This window comes from Maniola jurtina, chromosome 1 (genome assembly GCF_905333055.1).
Source record: "Maniola jurtina chromosome 1, ilManJurt1.1, whole genome shotgun sequence".
NCBI classification, from domain to species: domain Eukaryota; kingdom Metazoa; phylum Arthropoda; class Insecta; order Lepidoptera; family Nymphalidae; genus Maniola; species Maniola jurtina.
The window spans coordinates 8,874,925-8,899,750 of NC_060029.1; the positions used below are offsets into that span (position 1 = coordinate 8,874,925).

The 24,826-nt window shown below is 34.7% G+C and overlaps 1 protein-coding gene across 1 annotated transcript; it reads left to right on the top strand.

The window, feature by feature from the left end:
- Nucleotides 1–18,271: 18,271 nt before the first annotated feature.
- On the top strand, nucleotides 18,272–21,988 carry LOC123867249. Its single transcript, XM_045909230.1, has 4 exons — nucleotides 18,272–18,290; nucleotides 19,787–20,019; nucleotides 20,752–20,922; nucleotides 21,932–21,988. The coding sequence occupies exons 1-4, from the start codon at nucleotides 18,272–18,274 to the stop codon at nucleotides 21,956–21,958; spliced, it is 450 nt and encodes a 149-aa protein (XP_045765186.1). The 3' UTR covers nucleotides 21,959–21,988.
- Nucleotides 21,989–24,826: the final 2,838 nt, after the last annotated feature.

Consider the following 24,826-nt stretch of genomic DNA (forward strand, 5'->3'; position numbering starts at 1 on the left):
TGTTTGCATGTCTGTGTATTACCTTTACACGGTTCATCCGCTTAACTGGTTTTGACGAGGCGCAGAGATAGCCTAGCATCTCGGAGGCAGGTAATGGAGGCAGGTAATGGAGTACTTTTATACCGGAAAATCAAAAAATCCTATGGGATTTTAAAAAAAACTCAAGTGTGCATCAGTAGTCAGAACACGCATAAAACTTTGAAGGTCAATATTTTTAAATGGTAGTTTTTGATTTTAAAATACCTAGACGAGGTATGAAGGTATCATTACCTCGTCTAGGTAAGAAATAGATAATGGCCACGAATTCGTCCCCGTGGACTTAAGTTTTTTCAAAATCTTTCGGAAACTCTTTGTTTTTCTGGGACAACGGGTAACTAATATCTATCGCCCAGATGCAAACCATCTCTTAGATACCAAATTTTGTCAAAAACGGATGAACGGAAGGCCGTGGACCTACAATATAAATGCGATAGTATGCATCTATAATGTACTCGTTACTAACAGTAAAATTATTACTTGACTGAATAAACACTATGTTTAGCTCGCTATCGGTCATTCACTGGCATTACGTGCCATCCACATGTTTTACAAAAATTAGAACGCAAAGCTTGCTCGCAATAACAGCACTTTTTGGCACGCTTTCAACAATTACACATGCGCGTAAACCACCACGTACCTGACTAGAAGAATTATTTCTGAAGATTACCCTCTTTCTTTATAGAACAGACTAAAATAGAATAGGTATCAAAATCACAACATACTCGTAAGTATTATCGAAATAGGAAGTGACTGTGCCGCGACTGTCTGTATTAAAAATACTTACCTCTGATATCTACACTAATAGAATTTTTTATATCAGTTTAATCCAATTGATAGTCTTAGGTACGCACCTCCTTTTAAGAGAAACAATAGAAAATATTTAACTTATCTATAGATATAATAATTATATAATAAAAATTTCAGTACATTAAATATATTTAGAATTTTTTTATCTTACCTATATTAATTACTAAATTAATATAGGTAGGTAACTTCCAACGAGAGCCTCAGATAAAAATTAATATTGGTTAAAGGGCCCAAAACATTATTTTTTTCGTACCTCAAAAAGAAAAACGGAACCCTTATAGGATCACTTTGTTGTCTGTTTGTTTGTCTGTCTGTCAAGAAAATCTATAGGGTACTTTCCGTTGACCTAGAATCATGAAATTTGGCTGGTAGGTAGGTCGTATACCTAACACAAGACAAAGGAATAAATCCGAAAACCGTGAATTTGTGGTTAAATCACAAAAAAAAAATGTGTTCATGAATAAATAATAAGTACCTATTTTCAATTTTCAAACTAAGATAACTAAGTAGGTATATCAAGTGGGGTATCATATGAAAGGGATTTACTTGTACAGCTGAAATAGATTTTTATTAATTTTTATGCATAATAGCTTTTGATTTATCGTGAAAAATGAAGGAGTACGGAACCCTCGGTGCGAGAGTCGGTCTCGCACTTGGCTGGCTTTTTTATTTCTTTATGTCTGACTGTGCGCGCATCATGCTGTAAATACTGAACGGATTTGAATTTTGAATGCAACTTGGTATATCTATCGTAGGCAATCTGTAGCAGAGTTAAGTCTATTATATAGGTAGATTCCATATTTCTAAATATGTACATATCTATTAATAGGTGCATACCTGCTTATGGAATTGAAGATGCCCCAAGACAGTCACAAAAAATATGTTCAATCAATAGAAAAATCGATCTTAGCATCACTATGACGCTATTGTACAATTTCTTCAGCTAAAAATCACAATAGGTAGCTGCCTCATGCAAGTCAATTACGCCTATCATCCGCCGGGTTTGTGCTGAATTTACCCACAGATAGGTAACATGAATTTGATGCAGCAAGTTAGTACCTATGCCAGAAACCATTGAGTTACTGACCTTAGAGATGCAGAACCTAAAAAACGGGTACCGGTAAAGCGTCCCTTATGTAATTACGCAAAGACGTATATGATATTAGAAATCTACACTTATAACAATTATACTTACAATGGTACTTATATATAAAAAACGTAAATAGTGGAAAACTAAAACCCGACTGCAATTGTCTTAATAAACGCTGCAACATTAGAGCAAAATTGTTTTTCTGTATTGATTGCTTGATATATTATTTTAATGTTGCTGTACATTCATATTCCTAATCTCAGATTTTTTTCCTCTTTCATTTGACATCCCACTCGATACAAAGGCAAAAAAATATATGAAATTTAGAGCCCCACTTTTTTTGATGTAACATCCGTTAGGTCTTTTTTTCGTATAAAATATAGCCTATGTTACCCGGACCTTTACAACGAATCATTTAAAACCTCATTCATCAAAATCGGCCCAGTAGTTTAGGCGCTACGGTGGGACACATAGAATCTTTATACAAACATAAATACATAGAAAGCTAAAATCATAACCCTTCCTTTTGGCTTTGCAGTAGTCGGGTAAAAAAGGAGGTAAAACGAAACATACCTACATACGTATCTAAAGTAGACATAAAACTACGACATTTGTAGCATGCTATCTCTTCTATTTTCTTGCGTTTTGTATCTTCCGTCTTACTCCGCGTCAAGCACGAATCATAATATTCACCATTTAATATAAACGTAATATGTATGCCAATGGTACAGTGTCCTGGATTTGTAATAAAACTATAACTGGACGATTCCTATACTTTACCTAAACATATTTGAAAATTGTATGCGTATGAAGCATTATTATCGCCCTAAACTATGTTTTTTTAGTGCTGTGCGTACCCTACAGCCTTAATAACATTTGCTGAATGAAAAAAGGATGAGCAATGCAACACACGTATCCTTTTGTTCACCAATCAACTTCAAGCCATTCCGCGGGACATTGTCATCTCTAGTGTATTGTATGGCATCTCTGTGCCTGAAACTATTTAATATGATTAGGTATGTAGCGGCGAAATTGAGTTATCCAGTTGTATTGTTCACAAAACAGACCAGAGAGTTGTTTGCGCCGGATCGGTTATGTCCTATATATTCTCAATCCAAAACCTAACCTCAATGCGCAAACGTACTTGCTTATTTATCGTTTGCTCCAGTTTCGTGTTTCATTTTTACAGTTCTTCATTAATCAGAACATATTTTATCAGAGTTTATTTAGCCCATACAATCTCATAGGTAGGTATGTAGGTAGATACTAGAATTTTACACAAATCTTTCATTGTATCTTCAAATTACTTCTGCTGAACCGATTCTTATGAAACTTCGCACACAAAGTATGAGAATGTATATTATGTATTACACACCAACGCATTCGCTTCGAAAATATAGATCCTCTTTATTCCCTAATTTTATTTATTAGTATAGATGAAAATTCCTTATTCCTTGCCTACCTTTTAAAGGAAACTGTCTTGGATGAATTAATAATTTCAGCTTTCTAGGTCCAAAAGTTTGGATTGGGCCGTAGGCGTTGATGACTCTTTCAGTAGGTAAGTCAGAACCTTTTATAAATTTACATGAGGACAAGATACCTATAATATACATATTATGTGTATAATATATAATGAGTTATTACATAACAACTAATTTATGTTATCACAAAATAATTACTAAAATAATCTGAAAGTAACCAATACTCCTATATAACACAACTTTATCTAGACATCAATCTTAACATCAATAATCCCTACAATGTCGGCTTTAATTTTTCAATTCTGCCAAGATATTGCTCATCTCACCTAAACCGCGATGACTGAGAGGTATAGATATTCCGGCTTCCAATTTCTTCTAAAAATCAACAAGGTTCATAATATTCATGAATATAATATACCGTGAGGACGGAGCATCTTCTTTCCGAACCGCGTGATGGCCACAGACTCGGCATAAGAAATCCTATTTTGTCCCAAATAAAATAAATGAATTTCAATATTTTAAATTAATAATTGTTTATGAATATTTAAAAGAACTGATAACTTTCAAACGGCTGAACTGATTTTCTTGGATTATAGCTAAGAACACTCTCAATCAAGCCACCTTTCAAACAAAATAAACTAAATTAAAATCGGTTCATTAGTTTCGGAGCTACGATGCCACAGACAGATACACACGTCAAACTTATAACACCTCTCTTTTTGGGTCGGGGGTTAAAAATTAAACTGTTTTTGAAGATTTTAACTCAGACTTTGTAAGATAAACAAAATAAAAATAATAAATAGAAATAAACGAAAGACTAATATCATAAAGTTAGATATCTCTTGCAGACAAACGATAAGATCCAACATGACAACACTAGGCACATTAGCTAATAGATAATAAGTATTAGCATGAACATTACAAACAGTATTTACTCTTACAATTTTTAATAATGTACTTATTTATAGTTATTTGTATTTCTTATCTACTACAAATAGGCAGAGTCGAAGCGAATCGAAGCGGCGCGGTCTAAAATTTTACCTATCATACTGACCTCTATCTTCAAAACGTAACGTACTTAAAAAGTACAAACTACTGAAAAAAACGACGATAAACGCGCGCGTTTGAGCAATGATATCACAGTTTGTTATTTCCGCGTCTGTCTCAACTCACTATTTTGAACCAAATGGCCCTCAGTTATTTTTATATTTGCGATGAAAATGTTTTGATCTAATTTATGATTTACACTTCGTACTATTCCTACTCATACATTATAATAATCATATTTTATTTTAAATAATATTTAATAATATTTTATTAAGTTTAAAAATATAGATTCATTGTAATCAATTTGCAAGATAGCGCGCGTGCAATAAGTAGGTATATAACAAGTATATTAGAATTCACATTAGCATTCACAATCCAATTTCTTTGTTTAAGCAATGGAATTGAATATTGAGAAAGCGCTACAAAAATCCACTTCGAGAACCGAGATTCTAGAGATTTCTATAGTGGTGCTATTGAATAATATATTCTTATAAAATGAACAAAAAGGGCAATTTGGAATAATGTAATCGTAGGAAGATATCGAAATTGTAGAGCTTGAGATATCAACAATTAATTAATGATTGTTTGACGTGATGTATCCATGACTATCGAAAGATGACAGCTATCTTCATAAGTCACGTTGCACTTCTAAGGAGGTTCTTCATAACACGGCCAGACTGACCACGGCGCCGTCCTCGGTGCCCTCTTCTTCCGCTATTCATAGACTGAGCAGTCACCACAACCTGTAACCAGAACAATCATTTAGCACACAATCTAGGTGCTGATTTCACCAACGTTGAGTGATGTTTAACCGTAGAACGTAAGCATAAACGTAGACCGTAGGCGTAAAGACAGTTTTATATTGAAAATCTGTCAAAATTTCAGATTTAACCTCGGATAAGACTTATTTTATGTTGATGAAATTGGTCCTTAATTACATTTTTTTTTGTTCAATATGTAAAGCTTTCGAAGAACTTGACGGTAATTATTATTAATCAGCAATTAAAAAGCATTTAATTATTATGGTTCAACCTATTTTGTCTATGTCCAGCCTATGTACCGAACAACACAATCAGTCAGTCACACGCGACAACTCATCACAGTTGAAAGTATACTTATGAACATAATCAGACAGTCGTACGCAACAATTCAGTCGCACGCAACAATTCAGTCGCACGCAACAAATTAGTCGCACGCGACAATTCATCATAGTTGCAAGTACACTTATGACATCAAAACACACAAAATAACACGTCTCGACGATCACAAGAGTAGGAATTACACGGTGGTATATTCCCACACCGAATGCCACGTGCACTAAGGACTTACTCCAGTTAAAGTAGGTCACCCACACGATACCTACCGAGGATTTATAACGCAGGTTCAGCATGGGCCCCTACTGACACCTCGCCACCTCGTCTGCAAGCCAGACCCTCAACTGGTAAGACTCACAGCCAAAACGCAAGCCATACCCTCAGCTGGTATGCTCACAGGCACAAAATGGGCCAGAACGGTCGATCCCCTTTTCAAACACGGAGGCCTCCATAAAGATTCTGTTAAAATAATGTTTATTTCATCTGTAAGTATCAAAGATTCTGTTAAAATAATATTTTTTTTTTTCATCTGTAAGTATATCCTCTCTAATACGTCATTCTGACATTTGACTTATATGCTGTCAAGCTGACAGTTTCCTTCAATCTCTCTTCCATCGGCTATAGCACGGTTCACATTGTTCGTTGCATCATGTAGGTAATTATATCCAATGTAATCTTTACTTCATTTAATTAAAACAATGACATAGTGATATCAATAAACAGTATAGTAGTTGATTGCTTTTCGACGAGTAAACTTCGTTACCACACCAGTTTCATTGCGTGCAACACCACATTCAATTCAATTCAATTTCATTTATTTGCACATTTTTATGATTTTCACATAGCATTAACTCTGCTTAGGGGATCACCAACAACATCACAAACAGAAGAACAGAACGAAGAGACATGTATCACAAAAGACGAAAGCAACTTATGATTGTTTGGTTGGTACATAGACTGTAAAATTTATAATCACTAAAGCAAACGAAAGTTGGGTTCAAATAGTACTTAATTTTAAAACTCAGGAGGTTCTCAACCATCGATGTTCTTGACTAACTTTCAAAATACTAGAACATTGTGTAAGGTGTCATCGCTCAAAGCACAACACCATGAACTCAGTCAGTACTGCTCTTGCCATAAGCATCAGCACAAAAATCCACGATAAGTAGGTATCACATATAGCTAAAAACTTCATAGCCAAAAGTCACATAGCTAAAAGCCACGTTCAAAAGACACGTTCATTTCTAATACTTGAACCAACTTCATTTACTTTATTCGGACCTCTCATGCCGCTGTCTAATTAACCAGTACGAACGTTTATAACACAAACATATTCATTATTATGAACCAAATCGTTAATCAGAAACATTCAAGAAGAATTAGAGCCCAATTTTGTGTACATAGTCGTCACGACTATCTAGCAATACCTGGTAATATGCACGTTGTCAATGTAAAACAAGCATCTGTCAAGTTTTAGACAGACCTGTACAAGTTCTCTAACTAAAAGTTCATTAGATACCCAGTATTAAGTACTCGTATTGACATATTCACAACGATATTTGTCTCCACTTCGATGAGTTCATAAAACTATTAAACCGATAGGTTTGCTTAAATAACCAAAACAATTAGTTGAACTGATAGAGTTTACAACCCCAAAATTAGTAAAGCGTTGTTCAAATTAGCTTTTATTAATCATTCGAGTATGATCGCACCCTAATTGCTTAAAAGTGCTAAACAACGAGATAATTCTGATCACAGTCTTGTCATAGACCGTATAGCAAGCAATATATGGACACATCACTTATTTATCGGAATGTACTTAAAATCCAGTTGAAACTATTTAATTATCTCATTCAACCGAGTTGATCGGCATAATTTTCGTTTCGTTAGTACTTTCGAACGATACAAGCCTTTTGTCATGAAGATAACATAAGTTGCAAAGATGCAATAAGCTATAACGATACACGAGGTATTTTATACGAAAAAGTTACCTAAGCTTTCTATGCCTGTTATATTTCTCTACAGTAGTGAAAACATTATCCTGGTTTGCATTGGCAGGTATATCAAAAACTTGCATGTTAATCTATCACCGAGTAATGAAAATTAAATACCTCTACAGAAAGCAAGACTTACATCCTTGTAACGCATTGACATTCATTTTCGCTTTGTTGTGTAAAATATTGTAGTTCCGTAGGTAATTTTATAATATTGAATTTAGTCAGTACAGGATCGGCGATGAAATAAAATAAACTTTCCGTGATGAGAGTGTGAAAATAAAAACTTCAACTACCTATGTAAATTAATTCCCAAGTAGGCGTATTACAGCATACGCTAACAAGACTAGCCTGCGTAACTGAGAACATGATTAGGTATCATTAGTCAGTCTGATTAATTTTAGAACCGTTCGGTCTACCTGACCCTAATTATTATTATTTGTCTTTAATCTTGTCATTCAGTGGTGATAAGTCATACGCATAGGATTAGATTCATACAAGTACGCGAGAAAAGATTTAAATATTACACAAATTACAATATTTTTTGTAATAACTTGATACGAATTGAAATTGTCACTGTTTCAGTAATTGGTAGTCTTCTCGTCGACACTACATTGGCGTTGGCAGATAGATATCTCTACACTAACGTTTAGTTCACCTTCACTCACTGCTGCTAACTGTACCAGAATGACGAAAATGATTTGCATCAAAACTAAGTTATTCAATCGCAAATCCAGCGTACCTACTCACTTGTAATAGAGGTTAATGGTTACATGTATACATAAGCGCAATGGGGATGATGCCTATGTCATCATAATAAATTATTTCTTAGTAATTATTCAATAGAGTATCTTCCAAAGTTCTTAAAATGCGCATTCGATGCTAGTTATAATATTGCTAACCATTTTAAATTATCGATTTAACTAAAAAAAATATGTTAAATTACGTCAAATGTTATGACGTCACATCTGTGAATTTCATTCAAGCTCCCTTACTAAGCGAGTAAAAAGCAAGTAAAAAGTCGCCGATTTGACTAGTAGGTAGGTAGTCATCATCCCTATTCTTTCATAAGACAATGCCACTAGGTTTCTCAAAATCATAACAATAGGTGCCTAAGTGGTCGAAGGTGTTAACAAAAGCTTATCAGCTATCATTAAGCAGAATTATCATTTAAAACTAAAAGGGAACTGGGATGCCGACCTTTGCGTAACGCTGATAATATCTCTTTAAAAGGAGGTTCACGCACTAACTACGGTACAAAGAATATAACTTTTGAAGGAGCACAAATGTTTAATAGTAGCGTTTTACCTGAAAATAAAACGCATATTAAAATACTTACCTCACTGGAAGCTTTATATTGAGAGTAGCATTTCCGTTTCCGTCGATTTCATGCCAGTTTTCGTACTTTTATTGATGTCATATCCGGTTTTGTGGCGCCACCTGGCGGGGTCGCGCTCAAAGTTTTCGTAAATTGCTCAGCGCGGCCATGGCTTCATTGGCTCAATATCACCAGGCAGGAATTACTGAAAGCTTCCAGTGAGGTAAGTATTTTAATATGCGTTTTATTTTCAGGTAAAACGCTACTATTAAATAACTTGACCGTAACTGGAAGCTTTATATTGAGACCCTGTTTGTTTTCGCCTGGTGACGCCACATAATAGATATTAGAATTCTACGCCAATGTGATAACATTTGTACCATAATGAGTACTTATATGATATTATGTTCTTTTTCATAAACAAAATTTTGTTTATTTGAATACAAAATCAATAAAGAAAAGAATTTTAACTATCAGTCATAGAACTGAAGAATAGTTAGTTGAGCGATACCACCTGGACTAAGTACATTGCCTTCAATCACTTTACATTTAGAAAAATTTTGAATTGTATTAGCTGATTGCTAATTTTCATGGGCCATCTCATCATAAGAATGATTTTCCCTGAGTTGAGTGTATGCTACGAGAAGTAGCAGATATGCTTGCTTCTTTCAAAAAGGTTTTTACCCAGTCTGCTATACCTACTGTACGAGAGGCACGTTTAATCCGTTAACCATTATAAAATATAGATAGAGCATTATATTTTGTAGCATATCATACTCTGTCGTTCAATAATTAATTACCAATTACACATATAAATCCAAAAAGAGGGTAAAGATACCCGTTATGACTATTCCTATTACAAGCAATTTCTGATTGGTTGTCTATTTCAGATTTTGAGCCGAATTTAGGGCAAATGTCAGATTTTAATTTTATAATCATCAAATTTTATTAAATACACATCATTCGTTCTAAGGTACGATTTTGATGCAATATGAAGTTATCTGAATAGTAAGCAGTAATAAAAACGCAGATATTACAAATGATTAGTTAAGTAATAAGTTATTATTAGCACCCCAAACGGGTGGATTTCAAATCTCTCTGAAGAAATCGATTTTAAAACATGCTTGGACATGAATACATAATTGAGTGAATTTGCTTTTATTCATTAATATAGCACATATAAAACACGCGCATTAACAAACATTACTTGACTTTTATTTCATACATCCAATAACAGATCCAATTACAGATTCGTGTAAGAGGAATGAAAATTCTAAATTATGTCATTTATATTATGTGCCAAAACTGGTGCTAATTGTGATACTTTAGGTTCGTATCAATATTTTTCTTTAAAGACCATGATGATCAACGTTTTCAAGCTTATTCAATAGTTTCAAGATAGATTTCCGCTTGAAATTAAGCAGTGATTTACTGCTTAGGTTTTATGTGTCTAATGTATAGGACCACTCATTATTTCTAGACTTCTTAAGACAATGACAGACCCATTGCGAGTCAATGAGGCTGTGTTTTATATAAACGGTCGAGGCCCGCCAAACACTTTCGATCGGAGTAAATTATATAAACTAAATCAACTATTCAAAAAATATTCCTTTTGACCAATTGAGATGGGTCAAGAGTCAAGACGAAGAATTGAAAATAATGGCGTAAACCAACTATGCCAATGGAAACTTTCATGAGATACAGCATCGTGAAACAGGACTTGATGGTCCATCAAATCTAAAAGTGCATAGTTGTGTACTTCGAATGCTTTCTCCGAGGTGGATAGATCGACCTCCAGGATTACCCACTTTGCAAATATTATTTCCACGCAAGCTCGTATTGCCACTCTGGGAGGTTGGCTATGACATTAGATACAAATTATTTACATGATTACTATACATACCGGATATAATATTGTAAGCTATGGTGTATTTGTCAAGCCATAATTCCAGTATCTGGAATATTTTATTCAATAAGGATAACAACATCCTTAAACCTTGTATATATGCTTTATTAACAAATGAATGAATGAATGAATGAACATCATTCCTCTTTTTCTTAGTAAATGAGAGAGTAACGTCTCGTTGTTACTTTGAATGAGACTTGAACTAAGGCGTAAGAAGTGAGCCTTCTTGAAGCTTCTGAAGGGTAAATTAGACTATCATTTTGATAAGAGTAAAGCATTTGTTCCTTTCATGTCAAAGAGCATGATAGATGAAGATTGTTTATTAATGCTCCCAAGCCTGATCCAAAGCATCCGTTACTAGAACATGAACTAGTGGAGGTAGCTAATATTTCTCCTTTAGCCCTTATAATTTATTTATCGCATCTGCCAGCTTGGAGTGCAGCGTGGAGATCGCCACTTGATGGATAGACGACATTTAACGAGTCGCAGGGATCCGCTGGATTCATGCAGTGTAAGCACGTGGCATGTGGTAGTCTCTTTATGAGACCTATGTCCAGCGTGGACGTCTAACGAATGATAATAGTGATCTACCAGTATTGGATAGATCTTGGATTATCCAGCGGTCATTGGTTTGTTAACTAGCGTTTCTAACTGTTCTTACATCCATCAGCCCTCTTTTGAGGCATTTTCTAGGGTCTCCATAGTATTTCTAAATAGTTAGACTCACTCTTTCGTGGTCAAAGAACCAATTCTCAAATTTTATATACCAAAAACAGTAAGTTCGACTGTAGTAGATATTAACTTAATGCATGTAAAAAATGTACATGTATTAAGTCTCTTGTACATTTAGCATGTAGTTACTTGCCTTAACTTGCTATGACAAGTTGATAAGTAAAATAGGACTCATATTTCACCATTCTCTTAATATCACCCATAGACACCGTGGTTAGTCCGAACGGCAGGTAGGTTATCATCTAATCTATCTAACTTTCCCGTATGGCCTCAATAAGAAGCACTGACACAAGACTGTTTCACTACATGAAAACAGACTTTGCATGTTTATCAAAATGAAATGTTCTGCCATAACATACATAGTTGTTTCGTACTCTAAGATGTGATCTTGGTCGGGATGACACTTCGGAGTTCGGTACCAGAAACAAGGTGAAAAGGAAGCTTGGCGTGCGGTGCAAGCTTCATGATTCATTTTACGCACTATTGTGTACAGTTCCTTGGGAAAAACAATAGGTGGCTTTTTAAATGTTGGTATGCGATACCATTGAAATAACCTTTGTATAACCTCTGGTGCCTCTATTTTCTTTCATTGCGAAAGACAGTGCACTAAATAACCTGCTTGGAACGAGGTCGGTTTAGTTTCTCTGATTTGTCTTGGAGAATTCGGGTGCAAATAATCATGCTGTGGCTTACTTACCTTTTTGGACCTCCAGTCCTGATTGAGGAACAATAAGAACTTTTTAGATGACCTTTGTAGATATTACCGGTATGTTCGTTTCCACCCCGCGAGGGTGTATGATATAGATCATGTTGGCATCCACCCCGCGAGGGTGGATGATATTGATCATACTGGTATTCTCACCGTGAGGGTGTATGAGATTGCTCAAACTAGCATCCACCCCGCGAGGGTGGATGATATTGAGCATACTGGTATCCACCCCGCGAGGGTGTTATAATATTGCTCATGTTAGGATCAACCCTGCGAAGGTTGAATGATATTGATCATACTGGTATCCAACCCACGAGAGTGGATAATATTGATCATTGAATAGGCTCAATGCACGGCAAAGGTAGTCATGGCAGCTCTATGTATTGAAATGGTAACATTTGAAGTGCATGGCCCCTACGAGGGGCGGGTGACCATTTTTCAGAAAAGCAATGTGCATGTCGAGTAGTTCCACGCGATGGAACGGCAACAATTATAATTTTCTGTGCTTGTGAAGCGGCGAACGCGTTCAATGTGTTTTCTATTTATTGCTGGGTCAAATAAATTTATCTTATCTTTATTCAAATACACTTTTGCAATTGCTTTTGAATCGTCAAAATAATTTACCATAGTGTATGCAAAATAGTTCCACGCGATGGAACGGTAACATTTTCAATGCCTTGCCCCCGCGAGAGGCAGCGGACTAATAATAATTGCTTTTTGACTGAATAAATGTGTTCTTTTCGACCCAAAAAATATTAACAAACTCCACTCGTTTTTTCCCATATGGATGTAACCAAAAGACCCACCTGGCTCGTGATAATTTCGCAGCGCATCGCAATACCTTCTATGCTGTAGCTACCCACTAATTGTGGAAAGACCCGACGAAGTCTGATTATTGATTTCAGTCAATATTTTAGTTAATTTAATATTATTATTTAAGTTAATATTGATTTTCAGTTAATTTATATACGAATAAAAATAAAGTCAAGAAAGCACAATTTTTAGGAAAACCTAGGCTTATTTTTGTTTATGCAGTATGTGATAGCTGCATAAGCTTTATCTGCTAGAAATTGCAAGGTATCATACTTTTTTACCTCTTTGTTTGTTTCTAGGTCTATGAACCTTGAGTTTTATCAAAGACTTTTTAATGTACTGTGTAGGTACACGTAAAAACCAAGATGCGCTAGCTAAACCTGAAAAACCTGGAACCTGGTTAATTAAAGGTTAGAACCTGTTGAAAGTAAAATCTAAACACGAACTTTGTTATTCGATTTCATCCTGATGATCGTCAGGTGTGATATTTTTATTTTTTATAAAGGTTACCTGTATTTTCATTACTATTCGATGTAACAATTTGAATTAACAATAACAATAACTAGAAAAGACATATCATAATCTTAAAAGAATTTCTCGTATAAATCCGAGAGGATTCATTTCAAAATGCAATCGGGGTCATAACTATCGTCATGTACCCTCTAAATAAAATGAGCATATCGTAACAGACTTAAAAGGTAAATTTTAGCTAAATAATATTAATTTCAAATATTTGAAATTCATTTCTAATAATCGGTTTCTAATTGTTACATCGTCTCAAGTACGAAAAGTTTTTAATAACTACCTTCTGGCAAATAAATATAAAGTACTGTGATCCGAACGGACAAACCGTTAAAAATATTGATCACGTACATATTATTATATTTTACATTTTACATAATGTAATATAAATTAAAAATAAGTACTTACTGCGAATTATTCACCAAATTCACTTTATAAAGTACCACACAATAAAATAAAATAAAATATCTTGCAACGTTTCGTGTTGACTGATTGCAAGTTGCTTCGACGGCAAACAAAACGCCAATGAAGCCATGGCCGCGCTGAGCAATTTACGAAAACTTTGAGCGCGACCCCGCCAGGTGGCGCCACAAAACCGGATATGACATCAATAAAAGTACGAAAACTGGCATGAAATCGACGGAAACGGAAATGCTACTCTCAATATAAAGCTTCCAGTTACGGTCAAGTTATTTAATAAATTACCTACAGAAATAAAAAATATTAGTAAGATAAACATTTTCAAAAAGAAACTTAAAGATTTTGTGATTAAAAATATCTGAATCGGCTCGGGCAATGTGTAAAGAGCATTGCCGGGTACATTATTAGAAATTAGACTACCTTACCCGCTACTATTTTACGATTTTGTTGTTTCTTACCGCTGTGCCGAAACATAAAATTTGCTACTGTAATTTCTCATTAAGTGAAATTTGTATAATTTCTTTTGAGAATAAAAATCTTCAAATTCTTCATTAAATGATGTCATCTCATACGATTTTTAAACCGACACAAAGTGCGTAGAGCAGACTTACATTTATGGGACTATCAACTCGATTGGAGGAGTTCCTGAACTGATTTTCGTTGAAACATACTGTTACTATGAATCGTCCTATCCGGTAGAATGTATAAATTGCTGACAAAATAAATTTCTTACTTGTAAAGTAATGTAATGAATTCCTTGGTAGACCAATATTGAACTACTCATCGCTTAATAAAATTAGATACTTTTCGATTATGAACTTCACTACTTAACTTGACCATGTATTTTAGATCTTACATCTTCTAAATCTGCCTTCAGTCATTTTCGGACAAAACTGTGTTTTTATTTGGACTGATACACACACAAGGAACAATATTTTTGATGTAATATAATGCATACTTCCTAACACGCCATTATTTGAATCGTAACAACTAATTTGAAGATTGGTTGACTGGTTCAAAAACATTTAACGACTGGTTTGATTAGACACGTTATGAGAGTTTGTTATCTCAGCAGTTTGACAAATATTCCACAGTGCTATCAATAATAGTAATCAACTCATCTAAGCATAGGCACAAATCTATGGGTCAGCAACATGATGTAATCCAGGTATTATATTTCGATTCGTCAATCAAATAAACAGCAAACAGCAAAATGTTAAAGCAATTTAACATGCATATTTTCAGCAAAAATCTCAAAAATCGCATCGCAAGCATTTTGGAAAAGTGGGAAGTTTGTCTGGCTTACTGAGTCTAAACTATAAACAAACAGAGAATGTTCGTAATATCGACAACTCGTGAGCATAACTTATAAAGAAAAGAAATAAAATGTGTACAGCGCTAGTCTGTTCACATTCATTGAGCTAGGTTTGTTTCACCTTTAAAGCAATGATTGTGGTTTTCTATTTTCCCAATGGTACAAAGCAAGTATTTTACCAGACCATATCGATATCATGAACACTCGTAGTGATAAAAAGGGAACGATAGGTTTATACAAACGGTCTGCAGCGTTATGCATATCGCTGCACGGCGCGGCATCGATGTTGTAGCACTCAGATACCCGTTGACTGCAACCTGGCGCTGGTGGCGCGCACTTGGATACCGTGACGAGGCGTTACATCTGGCAGTGACGTGCAGAAGGCCTCGTACTAGCGGAGAGCGTCGAAACCCGTAGCGATGTACTCGGCGTCTTGCCACAGCACAACAAAGCCTCGCGCTCCGGAGAGCGCTGAAGCTCGCAAAGACATTCGTGGCATCCCGCCACGGCACGACAGCAAGGCCTCACGCCCGCGGAGAGCAGCGAAGCTCACGACGACGTGCTGAGCAGCACCAGAGTCTGGCTAGGCTCCGCAATCGGCACCGACACGGACCGCGTCTCGCTGCCCGCATGCATCAGCACCACCGAAGCTAGTAGCGGCTACCGGATCCATACCCACACGTGACATTTCTTCAAACGTGAAAACACTGTAAAAGCTTTTCCAAACAATTAGTGGTTGAGAGAGTCCGCAAAGGACGTCCCTCTTTAGTTTTACTACGTCTGCTAGATATCAGACGGTATTGTATGTATCTCTGCTCAATGTTAACAGAACAATGAAAAATTTTCTCGAAAATTTTAGAACATATCAAAATTTAGATAATTCTTCAAATTTATAAAATCAGAGATGGTATCGAACGAAATAGGCCTTCAATCCCGCTTCTGATCTTATAAAATGAACAAAAAGGGCAATTTGGAATAATGTAATCGTAGGAAGATATCGAAATTGTAGAGCTTGAGATATCAACAATTAATTAATGATTGTTTGACGTGATGTATCCATGACTATCGAAAGATGACAGCTATCTTCATAAGTCACGTTGCACTTCTAAGGAGGTTCTTCATAACAATATTATGCTATTTACGATGATGATTTGACCTTATGTAATCCCAGTACGATGTGCACTGCAGATCGCATACAAATTAGTAAATAGGGTTGTACCAAAAATATCATTTCTCTTTTTTGTGACAAGAACTGAGAGACCTTCAAGTCTTAGATTGAAAAAATATAGACCTCTTACCTTACTAGGAGTACTTACTACCTACGTTGACTATATAATCAAGAAATGTGAAACTTTTTGGTGTACCTTCCTAATATTGAAGCTCAGTGAAATGAATCGTCCAACAAACCAGAGGCTATAGACATTTCACATTATAGTGATGAAATTTAGGCTTTAAGGTAAACGAGTGGAATCGTTGCAGTTGCCGTTAGATATATTTATACCTTTGTACAGCTGAGCAGTGTGCTTGGTGAAATTAACTTCATGTTATTTCATGAACTTTCATTTTTTAGCATGAATGGGTGTGAAACGGAATCTGTACAACCTACACTACCTATACTTACATTATTAATAGAATTTATTGGAAATTATAAAAAAAATTGATCGCGGATCTCAAATGTTCAAACCTTACTGTTTTTCGGAATAAAAAATAATGTCCCATGTTAGCCCAAAGTATTAGCTATAAATATGTCAAATCGCATTCAAAATATTTAAAAGCAAAATTTTACCACGCTAATTATTCTCTATTTGTCTAGGTACTTTAGCATTGAACTAGGAAAATGCACTCCAGTTCAACCCTAGAGATATTAGCTTATGTACCTAGATGCAGAGTATGTTATCCGACAAGTACATTGTATCGGTATAGGTTATCTCTTTATAAATAATAAAAATAATGCTTGTTTTTAGTGTCTTGTTTAAGCACAATATTTATTTAAGCTTGCTTAATTAACCTTTAAACTTATACTACAGCGTAGGTAGTCTAGAGTAAATTTACCTATTAGGTGCTATAATAGGAATTGTCGTTTATAGTTTTCAGATTCATGCAGATTTTTGCAACCATAAATTTTTCTTAATTCATTCCCTAATTTTATTGCTCAATTTTTTATTTATTCTCAGCTAGTAAAACTAAATAATAATAATTATTTTTATTTATTTTATTTTATTTTAAATAAAATAAAATGAAATAAATAAAAAAACTCACAAAACTTTCATGTTCTTCTAATAAAAATGTACTAAGTCATACGTATAACTTAACTGTATTGATTTTAATTATTATTAACTGGATTGTCCGCTACATGGAAATCAAATAAAAAAATTGGCTATATGCATTAGTTATTTTTTAACCAAATTGATTGTAAAAGAAACAAATTCGTATAATTTCTGGAAAACACAAAACTATTAATAATGCCAAAACGGGTATTTTTCTCCCCATGGGTATTTAGGGCTCATTTGATAACATATTTTGACCTGTTTTACAACCCCTCAATAGAATCGTAACGTAACGTCACCCTGTTTAGGTAGTAGACGTATTCAACGTAACCACGGAGGCACAAGTAGGAACTGAAAGAAAATACTGAGTCGTTTATTACTCTCCGTGCTTACAAACTTTATCCATTCAATTTGTTTAGTTTATTGTTTGTTGAATTTGTTTGTGTTGTGGTTACGTGACACCTTTAATTTCGTCGGCCTTTATTTTTGTTATTTACTTACAAACATTTTCTATATTAAATTCAATATTGTTCTTTTTATTTGTTATAGATTAATTGCATATTTTAAAGTAAGTAACTATAAAGTTGATTGCATGCGTTTATAGTTAGCTATTGAAGAAAACAGGATTATTCATCATTCATTCTTATTTAAAAAAAACGTAGACTAGGTACTATCAGTGCACAGTGGTCTACGAGTTGTCTACGACGCTAGCACATTATGTTCAAGCAAGTAAGCGGTTAGTCCTAATGCCTGCTGAATGAGATATAATTAGCTTAGCTGAGTGAAGTATTCATCACTCATTTATTTGAAAGTAATTAAAAAGTTATTATTTGTCAATATTTTTGAAGTATAAAAGTATAAGTTCTTTTTTAAATGAATATCTCCAATATCTCTTATAATAAAGAAAAGAAGATTTTTTGAATATTTCAGAGTTCAGAAAATTTTCCATATGCCCATTTTTTAAAAAGTTTTTCAGTTAATTTTCAACTTAAGTTATAGATTTATGTATTTTGTTAAATTGATGAACGGATGCGTTTGATTGCAACACATAGGTGTAGATATGTACGTAATTTGTTATATTTAGATATAACTGATACGCTGGATTAACCATGATATTTTGATCTCAAAAAATAATAGCGTTTCTTCAGAATAGGGGATGATAATTTTTGCCGATGTTACTCCGTAACTCCGTCAAATCTGAACCGATTTCAACAATTTTTTTTAAATTGTAAATGTTATATAATATCAAGTGATTTTCGTCGGAATTTATTGAAGATCTTAAGAATATTACCGGAGATTCTGTTTCTATTATATTAAAGGACGGAACTCCACAAGGGATAGTAGCAAAGCACTCGTATAGGACCTAAAACGTTACTTAATAGGTACATGCATAATGCATATCTACATATACTTATTATATGAGGATCTTGATCGCTATTAATCTATACTAATAAATAAAATTGGAGTGTCTGTCTGTAATTTCGAAATAACTACCTCATATTAAGCTCATATGGTTATTTGAACGATACCAACACCGAATCACACGTTTTTAAAATTTTTGTCTGTCTGTCTGTCTGTCTAGCTGTCTGTCTGTCTGTCTGTCTGTCTGTTTGAAAAGGATAATCTTGGGAACGGCTGAACCGATTTTGACGGGATTTTCACAGACAAGTAGAGAATTTATCAGGGAGTAACATAGGCTACTTTTTTAACCGACTTTCAAAAAGGGAGTTGTGTTTTTCTACCTATGTACACCGAAATCTCCGAGATTTCTGAACCGATTTGCGTCATTTCTTTTTTAATCGATAGAGGAACTTTGCGACATTGTTTCATAAAAAATTTGGAGTCCAACTCCTCAATCCTGATGCTGCAGGGGATCTGACCAATCCACGTGGGCGAAGCTGCGGGCATCAGCTAGTAATCACATAAATGTAGGATTTTTCTTGGAACAAGAACAGCTATATCTAGAAACTTAATTTTGTATGTGGCTTTATCTATAAAGTCTTAGGTAGGTAATTAGATAGATCCCACTGAGAAGTTTCAAAACTTTCACTCAAACAAAGACGGGACAGAGCAGCTAGTTTTAATTAAAAACACTATTAAACATAAGCTGACGCTAGTACCTACTATAATTAAACGAATCTTTGCTCGCGTAGTTGCATATAAACCGCACGTAGGTAGGTAATATAAGCATGGAACACTAGAATGAAATTACTTCTGAATGGCGAAAGTGAGAATGTTTACGCGGCGGGTATTTCAAATTGTTATGCTCACTCCTGTGGCTCACTCTGACGGGGACCGGTCGTGGCGAGGCCAAACTCTCACAATCTACCACTACTTGCGAGGAATTCGAACGGGCCGCGCCATTTAATTCTTATGATATTACGGAATCTAAGTGGAAAATCATATACTTCTGCTCAGAAACGACTGAACTTAGATCAATAATATTCTCACTAATCGATAAAAAGGTTTGTTATTTATTTAAATTTCAAATCTTGTGGATATATTGGGAATTTCCCAAGATTCTGGAGCCGTATGAAATCTGTACGCTAGCAGCCGTAGAGTGTGGCAATCCCTCCAAAATACACAAGCCCATCGATTGAGGCGGCGATGGTGACGAAAATATTATACTATATTAATATGTGGTTAGCTATACATTCCTGTGTATATTCCTGTGTTTCAATTAAAAGTTGTCAAGTACTTAATTGAGTAATCATAATGCGATATTACTCAAAGATTTTTACTGCCTACATAGTGAATACTAAAATAGTAATGGCTACACATTAATAACACACTAATAAATAATCGATCTTTGTAGATTTCGCTCGCACTATATATGTCGAAATAGGCTGTCACGATGACTCTGTGAATATCCTGTTATTTCGCCCAAAATCCACCTAGATTACGTACATTAGTTGATATAATTTCAACCAGATAGTAATTTTCTAAGTAGGTGCCAAAAATTTATAGCCATACTTATGATATTATAAATGCGAATGTGTGTCTGTACCGGTCTGCTAGCTTGTCATGGTCCATCTTTTCGACTGATTTTGATGTTTGGTAAGGTAGCAGCTGGCATTCCGAAGACTGACATTAGGTTATTGTTTTCTCGAAAAAACAGTTTCCACGGGATTTTAAACAATGAATTCGTGGGCAACATTTAGTCATGAAATGAAAGAGAAATCAATTTTTCATTGTAGACACTAAATAAATTCGAAACTGTTGTGGACGCTGTCCAACCAGATTTAAATCCAGAATGGCACAAGGCGACTCTGATGATGGAACCACGGCCGGTGTACAAGTGCTGCTCCTTTACATGGGCACACCAGAGGCATTTCAAGGAATTGTCAAAATGGAACATCGCAATAAAGGTAAATGATTTAGAAACAAACATATTGTAAGTAATTAAAAAATTAAAACACGTCTGCCCTGTCAAGAATAAGACGCGCACCCAGAAGACGCAGGTTCGAATTCTGCCGGCTCCGCAATTTTTGATATGTATTTAAAAAATATTTTGCATATATTATGTATGCACCTTCAAGCTTGATTATAAAAAGACGTATGTTTGCAGACTTGCAAACTCGTTCTTCAAAATAAAATTTCGGTTAGAATATAATACCTACTCCTATAATTTATCAATCTCACAAGTTATCATACGTATGGCAATAAAAATACATTGCAAAATAAAATATTTTGCGTCACTGGCACCCAAAAATTTCAAACATTGAAATAAACATAATACTTAATGTGTTTTTATGTGTCAAGTGCTTTTTTTCAGTCCTCGTCAAGATTGAACTACGTAATAAAGGTGTGACGGTTAATACCCACAGTATGTACCCTCCCGCGCCATTTCCGGCCCTAACTTTCACGACTTGACTCATAATGATAATAAACAGGCCGCCTTTTAAACGATTTTTTTTCTTTCATCATATTTTGCTAACGTTTACTGTAATAGGGAAACTCGTTAGTCATCATTCTACGAATAAATATCATAACATAGTCATGTTAATTTACAAATTCCAGTGAAACCCGTTAAAGAAAATTTTGGAATGAAAATATAGCTACTAACGTAAGTTAGCTAGCGGAATATACGTATACGAGTATGTTACAGCTATATCATAATCGTAGGCACCCGTGTGTAACCTAACTTTCCAAACTTACTTGTTCCACTAAAACTCCCAAGCCAAATCTCATAGGAGTATGATGGAGAAGAAATTGGATTTTATCATGTTTAATAACATTCTACGTGTCGTTTAAAAACCCCCTACTTTATTTTATAATCTTGAACACTTGAATTTTTTTAACCGTCATCCTCTAATATTACAAATCAGAGTGTTATTGTTCCGTTGCTGTAGCATAAGTCGTTGCTTTTTATTTCAGGACGCTCATATCCGCCACCGCACATAAAGCTCGCTGATTTGCGATTTAAATTAGTGGAGCGATCACAGATTTGAAAGAAGCGATACATGGGTATGATGTGCTGTGATGTGCTATGATCAACTCGCACTAATACGAAGGCTTTAAGATCTTCTGACAGCCTTCGTATTAGTGCGAGTTGATGAGTTACCGCCAACAGAGCTCGGGTGTGTATAGCTTCCCTTCTTGGCCTTAGAGGACCTGGACGCGAACTGATCTATAATATAATAATAACTTGAAGCTTATGCATGTTGGTCTTACAGAACTAAGATATTTTTAATGAAGCAAAATATCATGCTATTAATAGGTTCATCTAGCTCTTATACACTACGTTCGACATTTAACAGTTTATAGTAGGATTATTATCTACGCTACTAAAATTCTATGAGCTCATATTTCAGCTTATGTGATTTTATACTATCTCAACATTTTCTTTGCCTGCTACCTTTCGGTCTGCGTTCATTTTTTGTTAAATCTAGTTAACCAAAAATTTTAAAACGAAATAAATGGTTCGAATACGACGTGTGTTTTCTTGGTCATTTCCATGCAACACCTATTAATATCTTTACTATGTGCGTAATATGATAAGGAAATATTATTATAATATTATCTATTAAAAATTATCTACCTATAAAAACCCTGATTCAGAATTGGATTATTGGTATGGTATGCTTACAGTACGGCTTATGATATACATACTTGTAAATTTGTCCTAATGATAATCCTTGTGGTGAGCAAAGCGGTGACTCGGTAGACCACGGAAACCACTTCGAAACCTAGTTGTATTGTGCCTACACGTGCCTATAGGTACAATGTAGATATAGCTGCTTATCTAGGTAGGTTGTATTAGCCACACGGTCGAGAGCCAGCTTAAAAATGGCAACTAGATTTTCACATATAAAATATTTATCAGTTGTTTATACTGTTGTTTGCAATGTTGCGGAAGTTTGTATTGGTAAAATGTTTTCGTTGCAGTATTTTCATGCGAAATAATTTGGTCAGAATAACAGAAATTGCCCTATAAAAATATTATTATCGTAGGTAAACAGCGAATTAATGATATTTGCTTGTAAAGTATTAAAGAATATTATAACAATATCTAACCTAGGTAGAATTTTAACCTATAATAAAAGCGTTCTTTTTATTTTGATATTTATCCCATACTTTTTACCTACTGCCCCATATGATGGAGTATTTATTACCTATAAGTATGCTAAGTTGCGTTTATCTGGTCAATAGTTTTAGCGTGAAGCGTGTACAGACAGACAGACAGAAAAACAGTTGTGTGATCCTCCGATTAAAATTTTCAATACAGGAACTATCCAGTTGCAATTTTATATAGGTAAAATAAACACCAGAATATGTATTACGTAGCTGTAACGGTTATTTCAGGCTTTAAAAATAGATATTCATAGATTCACTGATGCAGAATTAAAAAAAAGAGAGTAACCTTAGATTCTTAATAGTTTTGGTTTTTCCCTCTATATTTTTTATTTTAAATCCATGCTTACTAATATTATAATTATGCGAAATTTTGTCTGTCTGTTAACTTTTTAAGATTTTGATTTTGACGGTAGGTACAGAAATAGCTTAAAAACCCAAATCTTCGTAGGTGAAGAACGAGGGCATCGTCTATAATATTTGATACAAAAATAGCTTTAATCTTGGGCAAGAACAGGCCACTTTTTTTTCCGGAAAATCAAAAAGTTCCCGTGTGATTTTTTATAAACCCTAAGTACACGCGGACAAAGTCGCGAGCCTTATCTAGTTCTCAACAACGGCTACATGAAAGTATTTGTGTTTGAACTACATTTAGGTATACTGCTGCAAAAGAAAAAAAAGGATCTTTCAAAGATACCTAACTTTCCTTCGTTTGCTATATCATATTAATTGGTAGTCCAAAATGTATTCATTTGTTTTCCTCTTTACGTCGGAGTACTTTAAAACATCTGTCCCTCCTATTAAGTCCAATATAATGAAGATAATCCCGCTAACCATAGGTGGAAAATTTATTAATATTTACTGAAAGTTCGCTCTTTATGAACACCCTTTAAGTTAGATGGCCATGTAACTAGTAGGCTGTGAAATCTGGATTAGAATAGTAAGCAGACCCTGATTAAATGCCGGGTCCGGCCCTTATAAATACCAGGAAAGTAAGGACAAGGACCGTAAGATTGCAATCGCTTAAATTTTCTGAGGCAGACACAAAGGCTTACCCTAGCCATACAATGATAGAGAGCAAATTAATTCACATTAAATTGAAAACATTAACTAGATAACTTTTTTAAATATCGTGGAACTCTTTAATTTTCCGGGATAAAAAGTAGCCTATGCCCGTCTCCAGGAAGTAAGCTATCTCTGTACCAAATAGATGATGCCCGCACCTTTGTCCACGTGCCTTTACATTTTTTAAGAATCCAGTAGGAACTCTTTAATTTCCATGACAAAAATGAGGTTATCTCTTTTCCTGGTACCTATGCAAGCCTCCCTGTACCTTTCATCAAAGATGGTTAAACAGATTAACAGGCCGTGAAAAGCTAGCAGACAGACACACTATCACCATCTTTCGAAAGAAGAAGAAAGAAGAGCCGATAAAACACGTAACAATAATTATTCTTTGAAATTGTCGTGTAATCCCTGGATCACAAATATCATACACCTTTTTTTTAAGAGCATAATATAATATTCGTAGCTGAACAGAATGTATACATGTGTAAGTGAAATGTATGCCTTTTTATTACCACTCTCCTTTGATTCATGATATTTTAGTGAGTAATGCGTAAAGTAAAGTACCTATTGTGGTCCCCATCTAATAATAAATCATTGATCTATGCTAAATCTTACCTAACCTTCAACACT

Excerpts from the sequence above, each read along its gene's own strand:
- LOC123867249 (XM_045909230.1), top strand. Across the intron at positions 20,020-20,751 it reads TCTCACTAATCGATAAAAAG|ACACTAAATAAATTCGAAAC; the intron begins GTTTGTTATTTA and ends TTTTCATTGTAG. Across the intron at positions 20,923-21,931 it reads AATGGAACATCGCAATAAAG|GACGCTCATATCCGCCACCG; the intron begins GTAAATGATTTA and ends TTTTTATTTCAG.